Genomic DNA, 20,935 nt, shown 5'->3' on the forward strand with positions numbered 1-20,935 from the left:
GCACATACGCTGGCATTGGACGCTTCCATTGAGGACCTGATGGTGCAAGCACGAAAGATCAAGTATGACATCATTGGTCTAACCGAGACCAGCAGGCGTCAATCACATCTCCGCCCACAAATGAAAAATACCTTTTCATTCTCATTTGCCTCGAAGAGCATGGATAGGCCACGCAGACTGGATAGGTATTTCTCGGGATGCAGAGAAAGGTTCTGGACCTTTGCCCACTCACCTGGTTGGTGGAACAATACAGAGTCAAGAAATGGGCCAAGTACTGTGAAGGCTATGCGTTCTGGTTCTCCACCAGAGGAAGGGCTCATTCATTGATAGAATTAAACGGTATCTAGAACCCACATACCAGGTCCTGCTTCTGGAAAAGCCCCAGACCTGTGATTTCAAGCAATGTGTTCCACCCAAAACGGGTGCTGAAGCTTCCAGTATGCAAACAGCTGTTGTGTTGTGAGGACATCCAAGAAGTCCAGATAAGGGGCCCATGGAGAGCAACGGAGTCCTCACGCCAACTGCTGTGTGAGGGAACCATCTGAGAAGTGACTCCTCAGGGCCAGAGAGATAATACTTCAGGGAGGGCTTCTGCCTTATATGCAGGTGAGCCGGGTTCGGTTCCCAAGCACCGAGCCAGGAGTAAGCCCTGAGCACTGCCAGGTGGGCCTCAATAAAAACGAATACTCCTGCCCTTGGGCTGGAGCGATAGCACAGCGGTAGGGTGTTCGCCTTACACGCGGCCAACATGGCCAACCCAAGTTCGATTCCTCCGCCCCTCTCGGAGAGCCCGGCAAGCTACCGAGAGTATTCGATATGCCAGACACAGTAACAACAAAGTCTCCAATGGAGACGTTACTGGGCCCGCTCGAGCAAATCGACGATCAACGGGAGGGCCTTTACCTTTACCTTACTCCTGCCCTAGCTGAGCCTTCAGAGGACTGCTGCCCGGGCTGGCATTTTGACTGCAGCCTAATGACAAATGCCGAGCCAGAGTCAGCCACGTCAGTTGCTCCTAAATCTTCGATCCACCAAAACTAGGAGATGATAAATGTTAGCTGTGCTAAGACACCAAAGAGCCCTAGTGTGTGTGTCCGGAGTGGGGGTGGAATAATGGCGAAAAGTCCAGAGAAGGTGCCAGAGCGATAGCACAGCAGGTAGGGCCTTGCATGCGGCCGACCTGGGTTCAATCCCCGGCGTCCCATATGGTCCCCCAAGTACTGCCAGGAGTAATTCCTGAGTGCAGAGCCAGGAGGAACCCCTGAGCATCGCTGGGTGTGAGCCAAAAAGAAAAAAAAATTCAAGAGAAGATGGGCGAGCAGGAGCAAAGAAGTGAAGGGGTATGTTCTTACAGGCTCTCTCTTCCCTTCACTGCAAGGAGCAGAGACCCTGGACGGGCACTCAGAGAATCCCTTTTATAGAAAGAGAGTAAGCCTTAAGGTCTATACTGCTGTCACCTCAAAGTCAAACAAACAAAAAGGAAATTCCCTCCGACAGGAATCCTGCTGCCACTCAATCACTCCCATGAAATCAAGAAGTAAAAGAAGCAGCCGGAGGGACAGTACAGTGGATAGAGCGCTTGCTTTGCATGCGGCCAACCCAAGTTCGATTTCTGGCATCCCATGAGGTCCCTCAAGTCCTCCAGGAGCGATTCCTGGGAGCAGAAAGCTGGGAGTAAACCCTGAGCAGGAATGACTCCCGAGCAGAGAGCCACGACTAGACCCTGAGCACTGAAGGGTCACTGAAGGGGTTACTCCTAGCTTTGCACTCAGGAATTACTCCTGGCGGTGCTTGGGGGACCATATGGGATGCCGGGGATCAAACCCGGGTCAACCACATGCAAGGCAAATGCCCTACCTGCTGTGCTATCGCTTCGGCCCCTATTCACCTTTTGTTGCTGCTATATTTTCTTCTTTTTTATTTCTATTTTTATTCAATTTAATTTTTGGTCTTTTAGAGCCACACCTGGCAATACTCAGGGGTTATCCTGGCTCTGCACTCAGGAATCACTCCTGAGGACTAGACCCTGAGCACTGTGTGGCCCAAAAACCAAATAAATAAAGAAGGTGAAAGCAAACAGAAGTGATGCTATTGTGGCTCCGGCAGCGGCTCTAGCAGTCAGAATATCAAGGCCTGTCATTTCCCCAAAAACCACCCCTGACATATGGTGGCAGAATGAGCCAGGCTCGGCCTCCTGCTGTGTTGGTACTATAGTGACTTTCCCAAATGTGGGGCCAATCCAGGAAAGGTGGGCTTCTCCCATGTTTCCTCCTTGAGTCCATCTCATTCTTTTTTTTTTCTTTTTGGGTCACACCCGGCGGTACACAGGGGTTACTCCTGGCTCTGCACTCAGAATTACTCCTGGCGGTGCTCAGGGGACCATAAGGGATGCTGGGAATCAAACCCAGGTCAGCAACATGCAAGGCAAACGCCCTACCCGCTGTGCCATCACTCCAGCCCCCGAGTCCATCTCATTCTTTCTCGAAGTACCTGGTTCCTGTCGTGTCATGTCTACAATGCTTGCTGTCTCCCGACTAGACAGACCTGTGCCTCATACACGCCTGCCAAGTATGAGGCCGGGGATTGAACCTAGGTTGGCGGCATGCAAGGCAAACAGCCTACCTGCTGTACGATCACTCTGGCCCCATTATAGGACTCTGAATAATGAAGTGACCTGACAATGCTGGCGTTTTAGAAGGACTGCTCTTGATCTGGTGCATAAAGTTAACAGAAAGAACCCCAGAGTGGGGCAAGCAAACTCCAACATAAGCCTGAGGAGGAAAACGATAAGAGACATGGGCCACTGAGGAGATCTGAGTTACATATCCGGAGCTGCTTAACTGGAGACTGGCTACATCCACGGTGGCTGACAGGACGTGTTGAGTGAAGGGAAAGAACAGCGACACATGGAGGCAAGGTTTCAATCTTGGGCAATAATTAAACCACTGAAAAAGAGTTTGGAGTGAGAGAAAAGAAATACGGTAGCGGGGCCATAGAGATGGCTCAATGGGCTGAATACATGCAAAAACAAAAGCTAGGCATGAGGGAGGGCTGGAGTGATAGCACAGCGGTAGGGCATTTGCCTTGCACGCAGCCAGCCCGACCAAGCCAGGTTCGATTCCTCCACCCCTCTCGAAGAGCCTGGCAAGCTACCGAGAGTATTCAATATGCCAAACACAGTAACGAGAAGTCTCACAATGGAGACGTTACTGGGCCCGCTCGAGCAAATGGATGAACAACGGGAGGACAGTGACAGTGACAGACATGAGGGAGGACTAGATTTGCTGCTGAGGACCACATGGTCCCCTGAGAGCATGACAGGAGCCCCTGAGCACCACTGAGTGGTACTTCCCCAAAATAATTTTTAAAAAAAGAAGAAGAAAAGGGACTGGAGCGATAATACTATGGGGAGGGCATTTGCCTTGCATGTGGCCAACCTGAGTTCCATCCGCAGTATCCCATATGGTCCCCTGAGCGATGCCAGGAGTGATTCCTGAGTGCAGAGCCAGGATAACCCCTGAGTATTGCCAGGTGTGGCCCTAAAAGACCAAAAATTAAATTGAATAAAAATAGAAACAAAAAAGAAGAAAATATAGCAGCAACAAAAGGTGAATAGGGGCCGGAGCGATAGCACAGCAGGTAGGGCATTTGCCTTGCATGTGGGTGACCCGGGTTTGATCCCCGGCATCCCATATGGTCCCCCAAGCACCGCCAGGAGTAATTCCTGAGTGCAAAGCCAGGAGTAACCCCTGAGCATTGCTGGATGTGACCCAAAAAAGAAAAAAAAATAAAATAAATAAATTGGCTTCTTTTTAAAAAAAAAAATAGTGAAGAAAACAAAGCAGATCATCACAGAGCCATTCTGAGCCGCTAATCTCTATCATCTTATTTATAGCAGTATCTCTCAAAGAGCGATTACAGGGACCACCAATTCCATGAACCGGCTGGAGAAGAGGTATTCAAACTTATTTGGCCTATCATCTGCTTTTCAGAAAAAAAAAATTAGTCATCTACACCCTGGAACTCTACTTTTTTTTTTTTCCTTTTTGGGTCACACCCGGCACTGCACAGGGATTACTCCTGGCTCACGCACTCAGGAATAATTTCTGGCGGTGCTCAGAGGACCATATGGGATGCTGGGAATCGAACCCAGGTCAGCCGCATGCAAGGCAAAATCTCTACCCGCTGTGCTATCCCTCCATTCCCCAAACTCTACTTTCTTTAAGGGAGCAAAGGGTAGGTGTCTCCACTCACTGCACCCAAGGCTACTACAGCCCTTCTGGATGGTTCCAGCACCCCCACAGGGCAGTACTGCCCACTCTAAAAACCACTGGCCTGGAGCAATGACAGGCAAACTTCTGTAAAGAGCCACATAGAAAATATTTCCTGATTTCCAAACCATCCTATCTGCAGTGAGAATAAGTTATCTCTGCTGGGAAACGCTACGCAGTCACAGACATGTGGTCATGTGGCAACAAGACAATTTACAATTGCAGGTGATGAGATAGATCTGGCCTGTGGGTCAGAGCCGAGAGGGACCCCGAATGGACAGTGAAGTGTAGAGAATACTGGTAGTCCCTCCCTCTTGGAAACGTGCAGAACGCACCGGACACCACACGCTCTGAAGTGGAAACGCTTTGAGGCCAAGGAAGACGCCTGCTTGGCCTAACCCGGCAGGCCCCAGACAACCTGACGTCAGCTCCTTATTCGCCTGTCTTTCCGATTAACGTCCAGCAGAGCGAATGTTTTCTGTCCAACATACTTTGGAAAGATACTGACCTGTAGTTTGAGAACAAAGAGGAGGAAAAAAACCATCTCATTTGACTTGGATGCCACATTCCACACCCAATCCTTTGAGAGGTACATTCCCCACAATGCTTGACAGATCCAGTGCTGGGGACCCTGCTGCACAACCCCTCCCCCCCCCCCCCCCACTCAGACCCTGCACCTCTCACCAGGGTCTGATGAGAAAGAGCTTCCTTTCTTTCTTCTCCCTCCCCCTCCCTTGCTCTAGCAGCTGTAGTTACTGCTGCCAACCACTGCTCAGCAAGAATTTATTTACTGGCCTCCTTTAAAGCCTCCTAGATACAAACACAATAAAAATCATTCACCCTGATGGTTAAAGCAGATGAACACGACGCTGATAAATTCTGGATTTCTGAGAAACGCCATGGCTCTGACTGCACTTCCACGCAGGCAGGCTCTGCAAAGGTCCCAGAACACCCTGAGACCCCCATCTGGGACAGTGCAGAAGCTTCCCGCAGGCTTCTTCCAGCCTCTGCGTCCTCCCCTCGCGCATATGTGGTCTAATCCACCCAGCACACCAGTGATGAACTAACCCTTAAAGCACCTTCTCATCAAAACATTCTTTTTCTCAAAAGCCCTCAGTGGCCCCTAAAGCCTATAACACACCACACAATCCCCCCCAACCAGTGAACTCTCTCCCATCATCTGGCTCTGATTTACCTCTTCATCATAACTGCATTATTTCACCATATGGAACTGGCTCCAGGCACATAACTATTACATAACTCTTCAAACACACCAAGAGAGTCTTCCCAACTCCATTCCATCCGTTCAAGGCCTTCTCAGCCAGTGGTTCCGAAAACGAGCCACACAGGAGAATAATAGGAGGAATTGTTTTTACAAATTTCACACTTTTCGATGTTACCCTAGACTTCCCTAATTAGAATCTCCTAGGGGTGGCTGAAGCATTAGGCACTTCTACGTTAACAAGCTCCCTGGATGATTTTTATGCAGCCAGCCCAGAACAAGTGGAGACCACTGGTGGTCCAAACTCTTCATTTAAGAGATGAGAAATTCAGGTCTCTATGGTCCTAGTCAGGAAAAGTCCATAGGTGCTTCAGCAAAAACTAAGTAGGTCTCTTGTTTTCTTTTCCACCCACCACGGAGTGGGTGCCATATGGTTTATCAATAAGTCTTTGAAGTTGGACAAATCCCTCAGCAGTAAGACTTTTAAGTCAAAGACAGATCTGTGATGGAAACTGGAGCAATAGCACAGCGGGTCGGGCGTTTGCCTTGCACGCGGCCGATATGGGTTCTAGTCCCAGCATCCCATATGGTACCCTAAGCACCTCCAGGAGGGATTCCTGAGTGCAGAGCCAGGAGTAACTCCTGAGCATCGCCGGGTCTGACCCAAAAAGAAAAAGAAAATCAAATCCCCTTTTAAGAAGTAGACTGGGGGTGAGAGGCAAGACAGTACAGAGGACAGGGAGTTGGCCTTGTTCAGCCTGTAAAAATCCACTGACTTGTACACTCAATGTCACTCATTGTCCTCCCATTGTTCATCGATTTGTTCGAGCGGGCCCAGTAACATTGTGAGACTTGTTACTGTGTTTGGCATATTGAATACGTCATGGGGAGCTTGCCAGGCTTTACTGTGCGGGTGAGATACAACCTGTAGCTTGATGGGCTCTCTGAGAGGGGAGGAGAAATCGAACTCAGGTCGGCCAAGTCGGCCGCGTGCAAGGCAAACATCCTACCTGCTGTGCTATCGTTCAAGCCCACACTCAATGTACACTTTCCAATATGCATGTTCTCTTCAATACACAGTAAACATACACAGACACATCCATAGTCAAGCCAATTTCCTGTCATGTCTTAAAAGTGCCACCTAGTGGCGTAAAAGAAATGCAAACAAGAGGGAAGTTTCACCTCCAAAAACATCATAGACCAGTTTTTAATAGCACCTTCTAGGGTAGCAACAAAAATGTAGATCCTTTTTTTAAAGGAAGAGCTGGGGATGGAGATAGGGCACCATACTGCTTCCTGGTCACCTTTTAGGAGGTACAGGGAGGGTTCCACGTGCCCTTTGGCTGTACCCAATATGGCCCAGTGACAAACCTGTCAAAGCTATATTGGCTGAGATAAATTTAAGTCTGCACTGGGGAAGATACTTTTAAAAATTTTTTTTTAACGCAATCAGCAGTGGTTCATATTTTAAACGTCACTGGTGGGGGCTGGAGTGATAGCACAGCGTGTAGGGCATTTGCCTTGCACGCGGCCAACCCGGGTTCGATTCCCAGCGTCCCATATGGTACCCTGAGCACCACCAGGGGTAATTCCTGAATGCAGAGCCAGGAGTAACCCCTGTGCATCGCCAGGTGTGACCCAAAAAGCAAAAAAAAAAGTCACTGGTGGATGTAGAAACTGGACAATCTTTATTAACTTGTCCTTAGTTATAACATTGTTGATGCGCAATAATGTTTTTACTCTCTAGATGTTCACCTGTAAATTTCTCCTAAATGGTTCCTAGCTCCCCTCTGCTCCAAAAACTGAACCAACACTCACTCGCTGTGAGGATCCAAGCAGCTCGCTTTTGCCTTCTGACCCTCAACTTCCTCTGCCACAAAATGACAGGCTGCGGAAAATGCACACAGAGATAATGACATTACAAAGATTTAGCACACTCAGAAACAGGATAAAAATTCCTACAGAAGGTCAAATCATGGAGAGGCAGCCCAGACTGAGGGCTCAGAAGCAGTAGAATAGCTGAGAGAGCATAAATGGAAGAGTAACAGGGATTTAAAAGTACCACATGGTACGGGGGATTGATACCAAGCTCAGACCCTAGAACCAGGAACTAAGATGGTGCCTGTAAAGGCAGGATGAAGTTTACAAAGTGCCCAGGGCTGTCCGCTTAGAGAAGGTATAGGAAGAAGATACAACACTGCAACCACGTCTGGGGCTAAACCAGCTTCTAGTACCAGAGGCAAGATCCCCAGCATCTACTGGATGGAAGAGCTGAACCTAGTATAGAAAAAAATGGCTCTAGGGTTGCAGATATAGCATGGGATTAAGGCACTTGCTTGCAAATGGTCAAAACCATTTGGGAGAAAGTCCTGAGCACTGCCAGGTGTGGCCCCAAGTGAAAAACAAAGCCCAAAAGATTGGCTCTTAGGCCTCGTGAGGACTACAGTCAGTAACACTGTAGAACAAACTTGGAAGCTGCCAAGGAAGTCCTAAAATCACCTTCGCACAGTGCCAGGTGGACTAACTGCACTTACTCGAGTGATGATTTCACCAGGTGTGCAAAGTCTGAATCATTATGTTGTACACCTGAAACCAATATATTATAGGTCAAGATCATCTCAATAAAAATTAAATTTAAAAAAGAACTGGCTCTAGCCTTGACATGCACGGGTGTGGAACTGTTGAGCACAGCTGGTAGAGATGCCACTTGGAACTAAGGGAAACAAAGGGGAAACGTTCAACTGTAACTTCCAGGCTAACCTTAGTGTCACATAAATCCAACAAGAACAGCGCCCTCCCAATGAGAGAACGTGACTCCAACTCAGGTAAAAACAAGCTGAAAATAACTCAAAACAGTATGTTTCGAATTCCCCATGTTAAAAGCAGTGAAAGCATCCTTAAAAAGAACAGACAAGTCTGAAATAAAAAAACGGGAGAAGAAAAACAAGAACAGGCTGATGTTAGAAAGAATGAATTTGGGGCTGGAGCGATAGCACAGTGGGTAGGGTGTTTGCCTTGCACGCGGCCAACCCGGGTTCGATTCCCAGCATCCCATATGGTCCCCTGTGTACTGCCAGGAGTAATTCCTGAGTGCAGAGCCAGGAGTAACCCCTGTGCATTGCCAGGTGTGACCCAAAAAGTAAAAAAAAATTTTTAAATGAATAAATAAAAAGAAAGAATGAATTCAGGGTCAGCAATATGACTCAAAGAGATGAGAACAAGCCTTTCATGCTTGAGGCCCTGAATGTGATGACCAATACTCTATAGCCCCCAAGCAATTCCAGGTGCACTTCTGAAGGCTCTGGACATTTTTGCATATGATCCTAGCATGTCTAAACCACAGTGCCAGGCCCAAGACCAAAATGTCAGGCTCCCACCACTGGACCAGATATCACAGGGAGTGACCCCTATTAAAAAGGGTCAATCAGTGAAAAAAAGTTATTTACTAGAATGAATTATATAATCTGGAGTCATATAGGGCTGTACAAAAAAATCAAATGGAAGACAAAGATTTTACCCAAGGCCAGCCTAGTGACACAACGGCATAAAAAGCGATAAAATATTATGTTGCTAGACACAGAAAATAGCTCCCTGGAGTTCAAAAGGAAATTGGGAAAACTAAGAATGAAAGTCTGCAGATGTGAGTCTAAGAGTGCTCTAAAATTAAAGATGATTTTCCAGGTGGAAAGTGCGTACCAAGAGTCATCTAGAATATGTCAATTTAATTGTATGCCTAGACACAGTGCAGTAAAATTGAAACGGAACATCAAAATAAAAGTCACTCTAGAGAAAAGAGTGTCACTCCAAAAGGATCCAAAATAGGGTTACAGCAGAATGCTCAGAAGTGACAACAATAAATGTCAGAAAAGAAGGCAGTAATGTATTCAAAAAGGAAAGGGACAATAACCTTCAACATATAATCCTGTGCCCAGCAAAATGATCATTTGAGAGACAAAGTCAATAAGTATTTACCATGCAGAGAACACGAATGAAAAACATTACTAGATGAGAGATTTCAGTAAACTGTTCATTTGAATCTCACAAATTGTTAGAGTTATCCTAACTATATGATTATGCAAGATTATATGTCTCCTCACAGGCTCTGAAAGCAAGGTCTTCTAGAAGTAATTTCCAGGACCGGAGAGAAAAGAAAAGGGTGTTTGCCCTGCCTCAGGGTGACCTTGTTTTCATCTCAGCACCCCCTAACGTCCCATGAACACCGTCAGGAGTGATCCCTAAGTACAGGGCCAGGAGTAAGGCCTAAACACCGTCAGTTGTATCCGCCTCCTTGCAAATAAACGAATAAGTAAATAAATTAAAAGGTAACTTCTAAAGCTCAGGATGACTTTTTAAATTTATTGTTTTGGTTTAGTTTTTTCTTGTTTGTTTTTCATTTTTTATAATTTTATTTATGGAATCACTGTGAGAGCAGTTACAAAGCTTTCGGGTTTAAGTCTTGGTCATACAATGAAATACCCATATCTTCACCAGTGCCTGTTCTCCACCACCAAAAACCCCAGTATAACCCCATCCCACACCCTCCCCCTACCTGTGGGGCAGATGATTTCCACATTACTCTCTCTCTACATCGATTACATTCAATATTTTGACACCTGACCCACCATTATTTTATTTGGCAGAAATCCCTCCACATTTAATTGTTAAAATTTTGGAATTTTAAATTTATTTTTACATAAGTATTACCAAAGTAACATGATTTACAGGTTTTTTTTGTTGTTGTTTTTTTATTTTTCTTTTTGGGTCACACCCAGCGATGCTCAGGGGTTACTCCTGGTTCTGCACTCAGGAACTACTCCTGGTGGTGCTCAGGGGACCATATGGGATGCCGGGAATTGAACCTGGGTCGGCCGCATGCAAGGCAAACGCCCTACCCACTGTGCTATCACTCCGGCCTCTGATTTACAGTTTTAATACCACGGTGTGCTCTAGGAGTACAATGTCACTGCATCACACTCACCACCAGGGGGCCGATATTCCTGCACAGTGAACCTAGGTCCATTCTTGTTGAATGACTTTTGGAAAGAAATTTTAGTTGGTGTAGCACTGGCAAGGAGGCTCTGAAGCAGTTGCTCTGGGAACCTGGTGAGCACCCTTAGTGGTACTTGGTCCACTAGACGGGAAAATTTAATGACTGAACCCAGCAGTTCTGAGGACCCCCAGGGCTCTACCTGGTTTTTACTTGGGCCGGGGCGTGAGGGGTGAGCACAGGTGGATCTATGACCCCTAAGCTACCGCCCTGGCCCTGGAAATGCATTTCCTCCCCAGTTTTGTTCAAGTCCTAAGTTGAAAGAATATTTAAAAGAAAACCGACATCATTTCTCTACCAAACAATTATTTTGAAGTCTACTACCAGTCCCGTAGCAGTCTGCCTTCAAATGAGACTTGACATTTGGGACTGAAATATCCAGAAACCTCCATGGGTGCCCCAATGCACACTCGTACTGCTAAGAGCGTCTCCCTCACAGAGTATACAGACTTACGTACACAAGTTGTCAGGAGATAAGAGAGGTAAATAAGAAATGAATTGTGTAAGTGATCCCAAAAGAGGTCTAAAGAGATCTCTGAAGGGGAAATTCACTGAGAATCAATAACCTCAATGGAACACTAGGAAAGGCTAGCAACAGTGAGAGAATGATTCAAAATCCAGCCACAACAAAGGGTCAATAACTGTTTCCAAGGACTTTCCAGATTGCCCTCGGAACACCTGGCTACCAAAGTTCTACTTCGTACTTTGATGCAGTACTATGAGGAAATTTGACTCTTCTTCTTTTCTACTCTCATCCGTGTAATTATTTTAGCAGCTGCCTAAAATCTATTATTTATACAATACCCTTAACAAGCTTTTCCCCCCGACATTTATTTAATCTGTGTTGTTTTATTCTTGTCACCAATACCAGAATAAATATCGTCATAGAATGTTTTCTCTCTTTTGAACTAGTTCTTGGGATAAAAATCTAACAGTAAAACTTGGAGTGTTCCTTTTTAAAATGGAGATTTATACTTCACCTTGTCTCCTTTATTCCAATGCCAGGATTTCATCAGTAATTCCCATTATTTCTTCTCCTTGCCTTTTGATTTCTCATTCAGTGCCAACTGTTTGAGAATAGTGGTTTTCGAATTCCTTTAATAAATCCTTATAAGGCAACATGCAGAACTCCTGAGAGTCAATCAAAAGAGGTTGGCCAGATCACAATTGTTTTTTCATGCTACATCAACCTACAGCTATGATTAGCTCATTGAGAAAACTAGGATCCATTTCTACAACCAGGGAACATACAACGAAAATGTACAGCCCAAGTCAGTACAGGAAAAAAATAACGCTACACAAAAAATAATTAGCTACTTGGGTATTCAACCGTGGCAACTTCAAAACAATGTTATCTATAGCAAGAAATATGTGTAATAAAAACTAATTTTAATTTTACTTTAATTGAAGAGAGTATTTAGACAGCAGAAAAATAATCTAGCACGTTGGACGCTTGTCCTGCACGAGGTCACCCTGGGTTTGACCCCTGGCACCACACAGTGTCCGTCCCCTGAACATCGCCAAGAGAGATTCCTGAATGAAGAGCCTGGAGTAAACCCTGCACACAAAAAAGATGTGACAACCTCCACACTCCACCCCAGAAAAAGAGAGAGCCTTTTATTTTTACCAGAGAACAACATAAACTTAATTCCATTCTTGGTCAGTCTAGTTACAGATTCATCAATTACATTGACATTTTCAAAAATCAATCACTGGTTTCAAATGATTTCTCTACTGTTTTTCTATTCTCTGTTCCTTTAATCTCCACTGGACTATATTTCTCTTTTATGTTAGCTTTAGATTTGTCTTGCACTTCCTTTGCTAGTTTCTTACCATGTAATTTTTGTTGTTGTTTTTGTTTGGGGGGGGGAGGGTTTACACTTGGTTATGTGCTCAGGGTCCACTTGTGGTCATACCCAGTGCTCCGGGCTTACCCCTAGCTCCATACTAAGAAATCACTCTTGATGGGCTCGGGGAACCATATGGGGTGCCAGGGATCAAAGTCAGGTCGGTCACATGCCAGGCAAGTGCCCTACCCTCTGCTGTTGCTCTCGCCCCTGATATTCTAACTCCTCTGAAGATTTCTTTCACTTGCTTTAGCCCAGGGTTTATCAGTCAGGCAGCATCTGAGAAGCATCTGCAGAGCTTCTGAAGACTCCCATGCTCAGGCCTGGTGTTTGGGGATGGCACCTTGACCTCTATGTTTTAAGCTCTCCCAAAAGATGCCCATCTGTTTAAAAAAAAAAAGCACTGCCAGGTGACAACACCCGTCTTCCTCAGGAAACACTCCCCAGATGGAACCTTGGGATGAGGTGCGTTTTCCTGTGGTACCACTGGGTCTAGTATGGGCAGGAGGCTGCTCCTTACTAACACCTCCAGTGCTACCTCTCCCTTCAAATCTCCCAGAAACGCTCAGGACCTACTCCTTAAAATCTCCCACCTTCAGGACTGGAGAGAGTGCAAGGAGCTGTTTGCCTGCGGGAGGTCTGCGTGTGAACACCACTGGGCATGAGCCCCAAATGCAAATAAAATTAATGTCCTAGTTTTCCAAGTTGCAGTTGGGTCTTCCAACAGATTGGGCCTTCTGCCATGCCTGTTTCTTTGGGTTTACTTTTTCTCTGAATTCCCTTAACCACTGAAAAATAATAAACTAATTTCACCAGTCACCTCAAGCCCTTCCGGGAAGTTATCAACCTCTCACTAAGCTTAACAGCGTCGAAATGTTCCCCCACTACACTACTCTAGTGCTTGCTCTGATCCTAATCCTGGTGAGCCATGAGTGGTCTACGGAGGAAAACCTGGCACTCGTTAGTCGACAGAGAGGTCCAAGTCATCAAACGTGGCTCTATCATTGCTGCTACATGGAATTGGGCATGAAATCAACACTGGTCAAGAGATTTCACTATTCAGTCACCAATTGGCCCCCTAGCAAACAACTGGCCTACAGGACAAGCACCAAATCTGTAGAGAGTGTTTTCTTTTTCTCTTTTTCTCTTTATGGTTTAGGGACCATACACAGAAATGCTCACTACTCCTGGTTCTGTGTTCTAGGGTCGCTCCTAAGTTCTTAGGGGACCATGGGTGCCCGGAATTAAACCCGGACCTCCTGCATGCAAAGCTTTAGGTAACATTTGCTCAGTCTATATGCACACTAATAGTGAGTTAATACATTTAATTACCTCTCATATTAACACTGTTCCACATGAAACCATCAACTCTAATTGTTGTTGGTTATACTATGGACTAGTCTTCTGCAAAAAAAGTGTCACTCCACCAAGAAAAATTTCTGAGTGCAGAGCCAGGAGTAACCCCTGAGTATCAATGGGTGTGATCCCCCAAAACATTTTTTAAAAAATTTTTTAAAGAAGAAAGAAAAATGTCACCTTTTTTTAATTGAGTCAAAATAGCATACTCACCCTCTAGCCTTTAGACAGAAAAATGTGGACTCACACACAACTCGAATGTTTATATATTCACTTGGTCCTACTTGATCTTTCCTATACTATGAAAAACAAAAAGATCTGTTTCTTTGAATGTATTCCTTTTCCTAACTGCAAGGCCCCCTTTGGATAATTTAATCCAGATGTTCATATCATAGGGTGCTTAGGATAAGTAAAGGCTAAGCTTCATTTTCGGCTGAAAACCTACATTTCATCTCTCTGATTTGATAAAAGTACAGATACACTTTTGGTGTACATAAAGTACTCTGTATGTAACTTCATGCACATAACTGCCAGGGTACAAACGCTTTTTCCTTCCATATTTGAACCTTAGAAGCACATCACTGACCATCAACATAGTTTTGAAAACAGCATTCCTTTTGAAGGAATGTTTAACATTCTCTTGTGTTGCAATCTAGTCTTGCCCATTTATCAAGTTCAATAATACGAAAATGTCAATCCAAAACTCAACCCAAACCCTTTATCTTAATCTCTTCTCTGTGCCACTAACAAATATCTGGTTCCAATTATACCAGGCTGGCTAGCTCCTCTCCTGCTGTTTATATAACATAAAAGATGTGTCTGCAGTTCATGCATTTTTGCCAAAGTCAGAATGAAAGTGCTAGAGAACATTCAAAAAATTGTGTCAGAGCAAAGAATACAAAATGTTGAAGTTCTCTGCAATAACATCCATTACAAAGTGGTAAAATGCCTTCCTTTGAGAATAAGCATAAAGAGCAAAAAAAAAAAACCCAAGAAAGAAAACTAATTGGAGAAATAAGAATTTGAAACTCCAAGCTATTGTGCAGTAAAGTTTCATTTTTATTTCCAACTCTTCTAGGGAACACTGTTGGCATTAAGTAGAAAAAAATTTTAACTTTTAAATCACATAATATGGAGATAAAATGACAGATGAGCGAGGTTTAGAAATGTTCTCCTCCATACCTTCAGGCTGGTGTATAATAATGTTCCTAACCACTAAGCCCTCAGGCTATGAATGGGCATTTTGTGAATAAAGAGATGAATGCTCACACAAGCTAGGGAATTGCCAGTTTGAACAAAATTGACCAAGTTTCTTTACTCTAGAACTTCAAAGCCTTTATTGGGCTCAGATGCACTGTAAATCTCTCAGAGGGGGTACAGAGGTGTCAGTGGCAAACCTGTCATCCCACAAGAGCCCTATTAATATTTCTCAGAAGACTGTTTTATCACTAGTAGCTTGGGAGAGAGAATGAGGGGTCCCATGCACTAGGTGCTTGGATGAGCTTCTCCTGGGGCTGATATTAAGAACCTGATTGGGGAGGCTGGAGTGATAGCACAGCAGGTAGGGCATTTGCTTTGCACGCGGCCAACCCGGGTTTGATTCCCAGCACCCCATATGGTCCCCTGAGCACCACCAGGAGTAATTCCTGAGTTCCTGATGTTCCCCAGATGAATGCAATTCCTGATGTTCCCCAGATGAATGCAATCTTTCTATGTCTGTCCCTCTCTTTCTGACTCATTTCGCTTAGCATGATACTTTCCATGTAGTACCACTTGTATGTAAATTTCATGACTTCATCCTAACAGCTACATAGCACTCCATTGTGTAGATGTACCAAAGTTTCTTTAACTAGTCATCTGAATGCAGAGCCAGAAGTAAGCCCTGTGCATCGCTGGGTATGACCCAAAAGAGAAGAAGAAGAAAAAGAAAAGAACCTGATGGGACATAAAGATGACATTCGATCATGCACGGCACCCAGAGCGTCCCGTGTTGAATATGTGTCCCATTTACTGTGAGCAAAAGGAGGAGAGTGGAGGGAAGGAAAGGACATGGATAGGGTCGGCCTGTTTTTCCCACACACCTCTTCCTGCAGTCGAAAAATCTCCACGTGAGGTCCCTGGAACCAGCCAAAACGAGGGCTGGATGCCCCATTTCCCTTGGGATGGGAAATCTGAACATAGGAGTATTCTCATTCTTTTAACACTGACTTGCAAATTCCCGGTCCCTGTGTCAGATACTTGTCACTCATCTGCACTTGTTTGTTCATTGCAGCACTGTTTACAATAGCTAGAATCTGGAAAAAACCTGAGTGCCTGAGAACAGATGACTGGTTAAAGAAACTTTAGTACATTTACACAATGGAGTACTACATAGCTGTTAGAAAAGACGTAAGGTAAGGTAAAGGTAAAGGCCCTCCCGTTGATCGTCGATTTGCTCGAGCGGGCCCAGTAACGTCTCCTCTGGAGACTTTGTTGTTACTGTGTTTGGCATATCGAATATTCTCGGTAGCTTGCCGGGCTCTCCGAGAGGGGCGGAGGAATCGAACTTGGGTTGGCCATGTTGGCCGCTTGTAAGGCGAACGCCATACCTCTGTGCTATCGCTCCAGCCCTGCTGGACGAAAGATGAAATCATGAAATTTACATACAAGTGGTACTACATGGAAAGTATCATGCTAAGTGAAATGAGTCAGAAAGAGAGGGACAGACATAGGAAGATTGCATTCATCTGGGGAACAAAGTAACAAAATAGGCGACTAACACCCACGAATAGCCAAGATAAATACTAGGAGGTTTACTCCATGGCTTGAAGGCCAGCCGCACACTCTAGGGGAAAAGGCATCTCAGATAGAGAAGGGAGCACCAAATATAGGGTGTTGGGAAGATCCGCCCAGGATGGAAGGTGCATGCTGAAAGTAGACTATAGACCAAACATGATTGCCACCCAATGCCTCTTTTGCAAACCACAGCACCCAAAAGGAGAGAGAGAACAAAAGGGAGTGCCCTGCCACAGAGGCAGGGTGGGATGGGGGGATGGGGGGTAGGAGGGATACTGGGATCAGTGGTGGTGGAGAATAGGTACTGGTGGAGGGATGGGTACTCGATCATTGTATAACTGAAACCCAAGCACAAAAAAGTTGTAAGTCTACAACTGTACCTCAGTGTTTCACTAATAAAAATTAAAAAAAAAAAAGATACTTGTCACTAAGCACCCATGCAGGCTAGAAGCCCACTTCCAGCAGCTCAGATGCGGACTTCAGATAACAGCAGCAACGGTTTCACAAGGCTGAAGGCACTATTGTCATTTGCATGGCACAAGGAAGATAAGGAGTTTGGTGACAAAAGCACTTTCAGACGGGTCTGCCATGCGTTCATCCATGGCGCTCCCAAGGCCCAGTCTGAAACCAGCAGCTGGGAGATAAGCACTAATTTGAGTGTGACACTGTCCAGGCTTGCTGCTAATGTAAATCAGGAGCCGTGGCTCATCTAGGTCCTCCTCAGGGGGGTGAGGTGAAAGCCTGCACGGCTGCCTTCCTACACACACCCCCTGACTGCAATGGGGAGAGATGGCCATGGGAGCAGAGGCCTTGGGTGACGGCTTTCACTGACCCCTGCAGAGTCCAACTTCCTCAGCTGTGACAAAGCTTTGTGCCTCTTCGATATTAAATAATACAGGAGGGGGGCGGGGCACTGGAGCCATAGTACAGGGAGTGGAGTACTTGCCTTGCACGTGGCCAACCCGAGTTTAATCCCCCAAATCCCACATGGGCCCCTGAACCCACCAGGAGTGATTCCTGAGCACAGAGCCAGCAGTAATCCTTGAGTACCATCGAGTGTGTCCCCCAAACCAAATAATAATAACAATAGCACTGTAGCACTGTCCTCCCTTCATTCATCGATTTGCACGAGGGGGCACCAGTTATGTCTCACAACAAATTGTGAGGCTTATTGTTCCTGTTTTTGGCATATCGAATACATCCTGGGGGGCTTGCCAGGCTTTGCCATATAGGTGATATACTCTCGGTAGCTTGCTGGGCTCTCCGAGAGGGACGGAGGAATCGAACTCAGGTCGGCTGCGTGCAAGGCAAACGCCCTACCGCTGTGCTATCGCTCAAGACCAATAATAACAATAATAATAATAATAATAATAATAAAGGGGAACGCAATGGCATAATGCTGAGTCTACTGTAGAGACTCAATACACATAGCTAATAACAAGCAGAAATTATAACCGAAGAAATCCTGCTGAAGATGAAACTAAAGCTTAGATATGTAGCATAATTACACATTGACTGATGAACCAATACATCTTAAAGCCAATGCTGTGGTGTTGGAAAGGGGTGCTCATCTGTTTAGATATGGGCCAGAAAGAAAGGGCTCTTTAATACCTTTCAGATTGAAGCAAAAAGCCAATAGCTCATGGTATTTGCATCTCAAGGCTGAGTGCGCACTAAAGACCATCTAACGCTCTAAAAGAAATACCTTCTTCACTGCTGGTGGGAATGCCATCTGGTGCAGCCTCTACAGAAAACAGTCCGGAAAATTCTCCCCAAAAATGTTAGAATGAGGTTTCCATACGGCCCAAGGATTCTACTTCTTGGCATCTATCCCAAGAATACAAAAACATTAACCTCTCTCTCTCTCTCTCTCTCTCTCTCTCTCTCTCTCTCTCTCTCTCTCTCTCACACACACACACACACACACACACACACACACAGAGCCCTATGTTCACTGCAGCGCTGAGTGCAATAGCCAGGACATGGAAACAACCCAAACATCCAATGACAAATGAGTTGATAAAGAAACTGTGGTACACAGATACAATGGACTACTCTTCGATTATAAGAAACACCGAAATCCTGCTTTATGCTCAACCTAGATGGGACTAGAGGGTATCATGTTAACGAAAATAAGTCAGACGGAGGACAGACACCAGATGATCTTACTCATAAGAGGTATATAAAGAAACGAAACAAGGGTGTGGACAGACTCAAATAATAACAACTTGACTTTGAGTGCCAAACTGAGATTCAGTGAAGCAATGATGGGTGAGCAGGGAAGAAGGGAGCTGTGATGGAGAGATGGGCAGGGGGGGGGGGGGCGGGGGGAAGCTGTAGCGCTTTGGGGGGTGGCGGCAGAGGTGGACTGACTTTATAACCAACAGCACAAATACGAAGACTCTTGCAACCATGGTCCCTCAACTATAATAAATTTTGAAAGAAGAGGAGAGGAGGGGGAGGGAAGGAGAGAGGCAAATGTTGAAAGTTCCTGCCGTGCACAACTATTAAACAACTCTGTGCTCCAATGGTAGAAACTGCAGCTGCCTCAAGAGAAAGTGGCCAACACTCTCTGCCAAAAGTCAGGAGTCTTTAGAGACAGTTTCTCCAGCAACAATTATGGCAAGATGCGATGGGAGGCACCCTTGACCTCCCCAATGCATTCGCTCTTCTCATTTTCCACTCCTCAAAACCTGCTGCTGAATAAAAGCATAGTAGCACATGTAAATGAGGCGACATTTGTTCACAGGCTACAGAAGACACACACCCCCACGCCGGCTGGTTCTGTTGATTGTTCCCAGGGAAAACCCCATCCAAATGTGGTACTGTGGGCCCAAGCCACAGCACCTGGTCCCACTAACAGCCATCTATTTGTAGTGTATGCAGAATTATTATTTATTTATTTGCTTTTTTGGGTCATACCCAGCGATGCACAGGGGTTACTCCTGGCTCTGTACTCAGGAGTTACTCCTGGCGGTGCTCAGGGGGCCATATGGGATGCTGGGAATCGAACCCGGGTCGGCCACATGCAAGGCAAACGCCCTACCCGCTGTGCTATCTCTCCAGCCCCTGTATGCAGAATTATTAGCAGAACTCCTAACCCATTAATGAAGATGTAGGCACCCGCCTTCCATGCCACGTACTCCAGAGAAAATCCACGTCCCCCACCCAAGCTGGAGAGGTGTTTCTCTGTAGGCAAACTATGTGCAACCCTCTCCGGACGAGAATGAATGAGAACACATTTGTTTGGCAGCCTAGGGAGGAAGGTGCCCTTTTCCACGTTGAGAAGAAGACCTGGATGGATGAGAAGACATGCAGCAACCGTGCTTTCTGCTCCTAGATGTCACCCCGGGACTCGAAGCTGTCAGTTCTGTAGCTCGGGCAACTTCCCGACTGCCAAACAATTGAAGAAATCAATATTTGTCTTACCTGTGATGGACAAGGTCTCGGAGGGAGAGCCGGTGGAGGAGGCAACAATCCGGACTTAGTAGCTGCAAAGAAAGACAGTGTTAAAGAGCATCCAAGCCACGTACTCTTCAAGCTTGTTAACCCAGGACGCCAGCAGCAGGGAGTATCTTCCCAGCGTTTAAATGCACCTGAAGGCTTCATTCCGAAGAGTCTAATCCCCTTTCCGTTCTACCCGAAATCCAAGCGATCACACCGACTGTTGGGGTGATGGCAGTGTAAAAGGGGAAAGTGAAGACGCCCTTTGATCTGAAAAGACTGGAACCCAGCATGGGAGAAAGGTAGTCAAACCCTCACTGTTCTGATGTGAATTATTTAGTGGCAAATAATCCAAGCATCACTGGCTTCCTCCATATTTCTCCCTTGCTCTTGGCCCTGGAACTGCTCATTAGCACAGTGAGTGGGTTACAAAGGCAGGGAGACAGAAACCCAACCTGGCAACTCGGCAGTTGTGTCAGGGAACAGAATTGATGGATAGCAGGAGGGCAGGCCGAAAAGTGACCGAACTAAAGGACATTCACAGATTTGTGGGAGATCAAGATTTCCTTTTCTTTCCCTGATCCCCATTGTCAGAGATAATTAAATCTGTTTCGACAACAACCTGACCCCATTTGAAGAACTTTCAAAAGAAAGCTTCGATCTCATTTTCTCTTCAATTTTGTGAGCTATAGGGAGAAAATGAGGTAAGCCAAGAATGTCTGAATTGCAGTTCGACAATGAAAATAAACAGCTGCGATGGAATTATAAATAGAGCTTATAATCACAAGCAAGAAATAAGTTTATTATCAGACTCTGGCAAGTTAAACCATAAACTCTACAAACTTCCTTTTTTCAAAAAAAAAAAGCACACCGTGCTTTATCTATGCTTCAGTTTCTTTGCAAATCTTGTAATATGTGTGCTAATATTTGGACAATTTTCCGTTCCTCAAAAATAAATCAGAGCTGTGTGCCA

General features: G+C 45.5%; 1 protein-coding gene across 2 annotated transcripts in view; it reads right to left on the minus strand.

Moving 5' to 3' along the window:
• REPS2 (RALBP1 associated Eps domain containing 2) overlaps positions 1-20,935 on the minus strand; it is a 252,371-nt gene that overhangs the window by 22,043 nt on the left and 209,393 nt on the right. For both annotated transcript variants that reach the window (XM_056131290.1, XM_056131289.1), the window contains exon 14: positions 19,948-20,009. In XM_056131290.1, coding sequence (XP_055987265.1) covers positions 19,948-20,009 — 62 coding nt within the window. The remainder of the gene's footprint in view (positions 1-19,947; positions 20,010-20,935) is intronic.

Source organism: Sorex fumeus, unplaced genomic scaffold (genome assembly GCF_029834395.1).
Source record: "Sorex fumeus unplaced genomic scaffold, SorFum_2.1 ptg000086l, whole genome shotgun sequence".
NCBI classification, from domain to species: domain Eukaryota; kingdom Metazoa; phylum Chordata; class Mammalia; order Eulipotyphla; family Soricidae; genus Sorex; species Sorex fumeus.